Source organism: Trachymyrmex septentrionalis, unplaced genomic scaffold (assembly GCF_001594115.1).
Source record: "Trachymyrmex septentrionalis isolate Tsep2-gDNA-1 unplaced genomic scaffold, Tsep1.0 scaffold24, whole genome shotgun sequence".
NCBI classification, from domain to species: Eukaryota; Metazoa; Arthropoda; class Insecta; order Hymenoptera; family Formicidae; genus Trachymyrmex; species Trachymyrmex septentrionalis.
Window position 1 is genome coordinate 2,437,494 of NW_017305397.1, and position 6,049 is coordinate 2,443,542.

Below are 6,049 nucleotides of genomic sequence, written 5' to 3' on the forward strand. Positions count from 1 at the left end.
CTTTAATTTATCTTTAACTTAATTGTTTTCATTTTTGTTTGTTATTCATAAAAGATGTTAGGATTTGAAATGTCTTAACTTTATTAAAGCTCAATTAATATATACGTATAACTTTTATCAAAGATATTAAACTTTTATATACAAAGATGACTGATTTAGCATACGTACAAATTGAATTGATTGAAGGATACAGGTATGCTTTATACAATATTACAAAATTAATTAAAAATTAAATATGATAATTAAGTAAATTGTGGCGATATATAATAAAGTGCAAAGTATATATAATTAATATATTTCTATCTTGTAAAAAAGTTAAAGGACATAAATGTAACAAATGATACGATAAATATTGTTTTATATAAAATGATTTATTCGAAACGTTCACGATGCAAGAAAACAATTTTTTTAAATACATATAAGATTATTTTATTCAATTTCGAAATATTCTCATTTCTATTAGATAAAGAAGTCATATTTTTTGCATAAACTTAAAGAAGACCATTTTCTACCTTTATTCTGTAATTAATATATACAATCTCTGTTCGTCTTCAAAGTGTATATTTAAAAAATGATAAACCTACGTTCCCATCACATGCGATGCGCGTGAGTTTCGGTAATCAATAAAATATTGCTTACATTATATCATGCTGTCTTATAATTCCATGTAATGCTGTTATGACTGTTTAATTATTTTCTGTTATCCAGCACAAAATATATTTTATAGAAAAAATAATTTTACTTAGGGCCGATTGTTCCATCTTTTGGCAAATTTTACCTGTGAGGTAAATCTGGTAATCCACGCATGTGATTGGGTAATCTTGCTACTTACCCAATAGGTAAAATTTACTAAAAGGTGGTGGAATAACCAGTCCTTAGAGATAATAAAGCAATAAGAAATTTAATTTATATTTTGTGAAAATATAGGCGAACTAGTCATATCGAGAAGAATTCGAATCGTCGAAATCTTAATCTTCACATTTTCAGTCTCACATTAACTTATACCTACGAATGTGGCATATCATAAAATAATATATGTGAGATCTAAAAAATGTCTAAAAAATAGCATCCTGCGGAAAAGATAATTCGTGCAACGGCGTATTATGGTTCAATATTTATGCTTATGTCTGTGTTTACGTGGCGAAGGGGAAGGCGGACTACAAGCTCTATGTTTAGAGGAAGTACGTGGAGGCGGTGGGGGTGACAAAGATGGTGATCTACGTCTTTTCCTATCACACCGCTCATTAGCGGGCGATCTGCGTGATCCTCTGCCTGAAGAAAAGGAAGGCGATGGCGTACGTCGAATACGAGGAGGGGACGGGGTAACTGGTACGCGTTTTTTATACGGAGATCTTGATCTGCGTTTGCAGCGCGGCGATCTACTGCGTGATCTAAAAATATTACGAGTACAAATAAATGACAACGCGTAATTATTTCACACATAATGCATGAAAAATTAAACAGTTGCTTTCAAGTTACATATAGACTATATAAGAATATCAATTAAAAATTGCATCACAGAACTCTAGATTGAATAATATTGATTTGAAGTGTCGTTTAAATACCAAATATTGCACAATAAATAATGTATAAGATAGGTCGGTATTCATAGTCGATTCTTATATTTGAGATTGTTTTAAGTACGGTCTTAAGACATCATAGACCGATTAGAAGGCTGTATTAGTATCTTAAGATATTATTTAACACGGTCTTAAAATAAGAACAGATTATAAATATCACTCTAAGTTTTTACCTATATCTTGTAACTTTTGCCGATGGGCTTGACGACCGCCTTCGATCTCTGTAACTGTGACTAGGAGATTCCGGTGTCGTACTTCGGCTTCGTTTCTTCTCTCTTCTTTTTTCATCATCTCGTTCTTCACTTTTTACGTCCTTCATTTCCCTTTCACTCTATAGAAATGTATACATTATATACATGTGTATGTAATATAAATGTTATATATATATCGGAATGAATAAAATTATATATTTCCTACCTTTCTTATAAGTTTCTTCCTATAATGCTCTACTTGTGCCTGTATCGTCATACCAGACTTTAAAGTCCTTCTACCACTTTCTAATTCATCTTGATACTGCATGATTTTTACCTCAATTTCACGTAGTCTATTTCGCCTTTCTTCATTATAATCTCTACCACTACGTTAAGTAATTTTTACAAATACATTTTAGTGTAAACATACTAACAAACATACATTATCAGTAATTATTATAAATATTTTACCTGGAATCCATACTAGTATCTTGAGAATTAGAATCTTCATTTTGACCTAATTCTTCCCATTTACTGGTAGTCATTGCCTGTGCCTCGACCTGATGAAAAAATTGTGTCAACAAGATATGAACGAGAATATCAATTATTTAATTTTACTCAGAAAAAAATATTCTGAAACCTGATCCGGATCAACAGTTTCCCATCGTGAAGGAACAAATCCAGCTGGCATTGCCGATTTTTTTTCGTCATCCTTATTTCGTATGTTTGCGCTATCGTCATCATCCATTGGGACACCATCAATATCTTCATCCACTACGACAAATATACATGTATATATGTATGTTTTATGCACGCGCGCGCGCGCATGTTTGTACAATACATTGTTATTTATTAGAATCCGACCGAAATTTTTGCCGAAACTGAACCGAAACACTCGGCTATATGTCAATTTCAACCGAAACCGAAACCAAAATAAAAAAATAGGAATCCTAAAAAGCCATATATATAGACATGCTCATATATCATTTCTTTTTAAATAAATATAATTTATTGAAACAATAATTAAATTTCGGCCGAAATCAAAAATCGAAATTTCGGTTGTGTGTTCAATTTTGACCAAAGAATATAAACACTTCTTCTTCATAAACATCATAATTTAATTATTGAAACAATAATTATACATATTAAAATTAACCCTTAACCTACTACATACAATTTGGTGCCTCATCCATACTAACGAGGGCACTAGAATCCGTCCGTTTTTTTCACCTATTCAGAATAATTCAAAAAATCCCTAAAAATTCACAACATACTTTCAATTTTCTAGAATAAATATTGACACTTTATTTTGGAAAATAATAAAATGTAGTATAATTTATAATTACCGAAAGACGCAAAGAAACTTGCATGAACAGGAATTGCTCGGTAACTAGTGACCCCCCCTTAGTAGAGTAAAGATTCATATTTATGAAGAAACGTTATATGGTTTCAGTCAAAACTGACACATAATGAGCGTTTATTTTCAATTTCGGTAAAAGTTTCAGTCTGGTACTATTATTTATTAATATACAAAATTATATAAATATGTTTAGGAATGCATATTTACTGGGCACTCCGTCAATATCGTCGTAATTTGAAGTTGTCTGAGACGTGAGACCATGTTTCATAGCACCTTTTAACAAGGCTGCACCATCAAGTGGTACTCCATCCAAATCTTCAGCACCATCGCCATCAACATCAGACAATGGTGCACCATCTATGTCTTCATCGTTCTCAGGCTCAGGTTCGTCCATCTAAAAAAAAAAATTAGAATATTAGATATTATCTCACCAAATCTAAAACATTCATAAAATATTATTACTGTAAAATAAAATTTACCAAAACAAGTCCCAGGAAAGTATTCTGTAACTTAACCAGAAAATCTCTTGGATACACTGCCCAATCTTCCCATGCTCTGAACATTCGCATAACGCGGACTTTGAATCCTTCTGCCTTTAATCTACTGTCAAACTGTTTATACGCTTGATGAACTTCGTTAAAAATATCCAAAAGACGCGTTTCAAATCTGTAAAATAAATGAATATGAAATTAATATCATATGCATTTTTTATTTTGATGTATATTTTTTCTCTTAAATAAAAAAAATAAAGACAAACATGTATACATAAACACACACATATACATATATGTATATATCATACATAAATAAATCTACGTTTTACATATATATATCTCTTACGCCTTCCTATAAATAGTGGCATTGGTCACTTTGACTCCGCAATTATGTAATATGTCAGATATCAAATACAATCTTGCAATTTTTTTATTTACAGGAGTTTGCAGTATTGATAATGACTCTGAAATACAATCACAAATCTCCTCTGCTGCTTCTGCATGTTCTATACAAAACACCATTGCTTCTGCAACTTTTATTCTTTCAGGTGATATGTTTCGCAATAAATCTTCTAAGCGATCCCGCTGACTATGAAAAAACATTTTTCAAACAATTAACATAAATTTTTTCAAAGTATATGTAGTTATCTCTTAGTATATTTTTTTACGAAGATAATGTGGCTTAATTATATCTTGGGACATCTCATCTTGATGAATAATCTTTTACTATTTTTTGTTGTTACCTATTTGAGAGACTACCTCTCCTGGGTTCTTGCCTTTCTTCCATTTCTATCAATTCATCTGGCATACCCTGCGTCCAAGGATTAATCGGTGGTGGTCTCCATACACTTCCACCTTTAAACATTCTAAAATCTTCTATGCGCCATTCTTTTTGCACATCTCCTTGCAGAATGGAGTATAGTTTCCAGCGATAATAAGTATGTGCAGGAGAATAATTTTCAAATAGAAATCTAAAATTAAAATGTTTCTTTATTCAATTAAAATGTATTAGGGACTGAGAGCCAACGTTGGATGTAAGTTGCTAAATTCTATATTTGAACACTGTGTAGTTGTAAATGACTTTTCGATATTATATAATTTTAAAATTACTTAACATTATAAATATTATTACATTTTATTTACTGTTTAGTTAGTTAGATATAATTACCGTTTAGCTATATTTATATCAAGGTTATTATTAACATTGAAAATGACATAATATAAGTTTAAATGTTTGTTTAGAATTATATGTAACTTCAGCTCTCAGCCTCTAATACATTTTAGTTGAATAATTTTACATATTGGAGTTGTTGTATTGATAAAAATGTTTCTGTTAGTTTAGTTGCATATAGATAAAGATACACATATTATACATAAGATATATACCTGAACATTGGATTGTTCAATTCTCTGTTCATAATCATTGCTTCAAACATTGGTCCTTCTCGAATTACAAATTCCACCATTCTATGTATTAACATGACTAAATTCCTATAACGCAACTCAATTAAGTATGCATATGTATTTTTTGTGTCAATGCCCATTGACACAAATTATTTTATTCACAACAGAAGTCTAAATATTCTTCATAATTACATACTTACAAGATCTGTCATTATATATTAAAATCAACAAATACCTTTCTGTTGGTATAACCACTTTGACAACAGCATTCTGCAAAACCTTATAGTCCAGATCATAGTGCAACAATGATAGACCGCAGGACGTTCCAATCCAAATGCCAAAAGGTACCCAAAGGTATCCCAAAAACGGTTACCAATAATTTATCATAACGCAATTTGTAAATATAATTTGAATTATTATTTTACATGATTAACATGGATTATTCATATTTTACGCGCTATAAATTAAAAATAAATCTTCGTTTTTTTACTTTTAATTAATAACATTTTTAGATTAATATATAAAATGCTTGTAAAAAACTTGACTTGTAAAAGCCTCGTAAAAAACCTACTAATTTTAATTGTAAAGAAAACATGACCGCCTCGTGTGTGTGTGTGTGTGTGTGTGTGTGTGTATGTGTAGGCGAGTGTATATGAATGAAAGAATTGATTTAAATATGTAGGATTAAATATCTAATTTAAGTTACTAAACGTTAAATGGTTCATAAAGGTATAATTTTACCTTTTCAAAGTTTTCCTTTTCCTGCGGGTCCGCGCTCTGGAGGTTGCGGATACGTGGTATCTGAGATTATGTTTAAAAAATGGTTACACCATTCCAAAGTTAAATTAATAAAAGTTTTTATGACAATTTTAACATTAATTACGCATTTTGAAATATCAATCACACAGAAAAAAAAACGAATGTGTACTATTATGTTCTTTACACGATCATCTTCTTTCATGTTTTATTTAATCACTATATATAAAATCAATTTATTAAATATACATATATGCATATATA

At 30.3% G+C, this 6,049-nt stretch overlaps 1 protein-coding gene across 3 annotated transcripts in view; it reads right to left on the minus strand.

Moving 5' to 3' along the window:
* Window positions 1-484: 484 nt before the first annotated feature.
* The window catches only part of LOC108748772 (U2 snRNP-associated SURP motif-containing protein), a 19,262-nt gene continuing 13,697 nt past the window's right edge, over window positions 485-6,049 (minus strand). For 2 of the 3 annotated variants that reach the window (XM_018487115.1, XM_018487114.1), the window contains exons 10-21: window positions 5,771-5,830; window positions 5,265-5,308; window positions 5,012-5,116; window positions 4,369-4,596; window positions 3,972-4,214; window positions 3,611-3,797; window positions 3,339-3,525; window positions 2,412-2,545; window positions 2,243-2,331; window positions 1,998-2,157; window positions 1,754-1,911; window positions 485-1,391 (exon numbers count right to left, since the gene is read on the minus strand). In XM_018487115.1, coding sequence (XP_018342617.1) covers window positions 1,109-1,391; window positions 1,754-1,911; window positions 1,998-2,157; window positions 2,243-2,331; window positions 2,412-2,545; window positions 3,339-3,525; window positions 3,611-3,797; window positions 3,972-4,214; window positions 4,369-4,596; window positions 5,012-5,116; window positions 5,265-5,308; window positions 5,771-5,830 — 1,878 coding nt within the window. In that variant the 3' untranslated portion in view covers window positions 485-1,108. The remainder of the gene's footprint in view (window positions 1,392-1,753; window positions 1,912-1,997; window positions 2,158-2,242; window positions 2,332-2,411; window positions 2,546-3,338; window positions 3,526-3,610; window positions 3,798-3,971; window positions 4,215-4,368; window positions 4,597-5,011; window positions 5,117-5,264; window positions 5,309-5,770; window positions 5,831-6,049) is intronic. The other variant, XM_018487116.1, reaches the window with a different exon arrangement.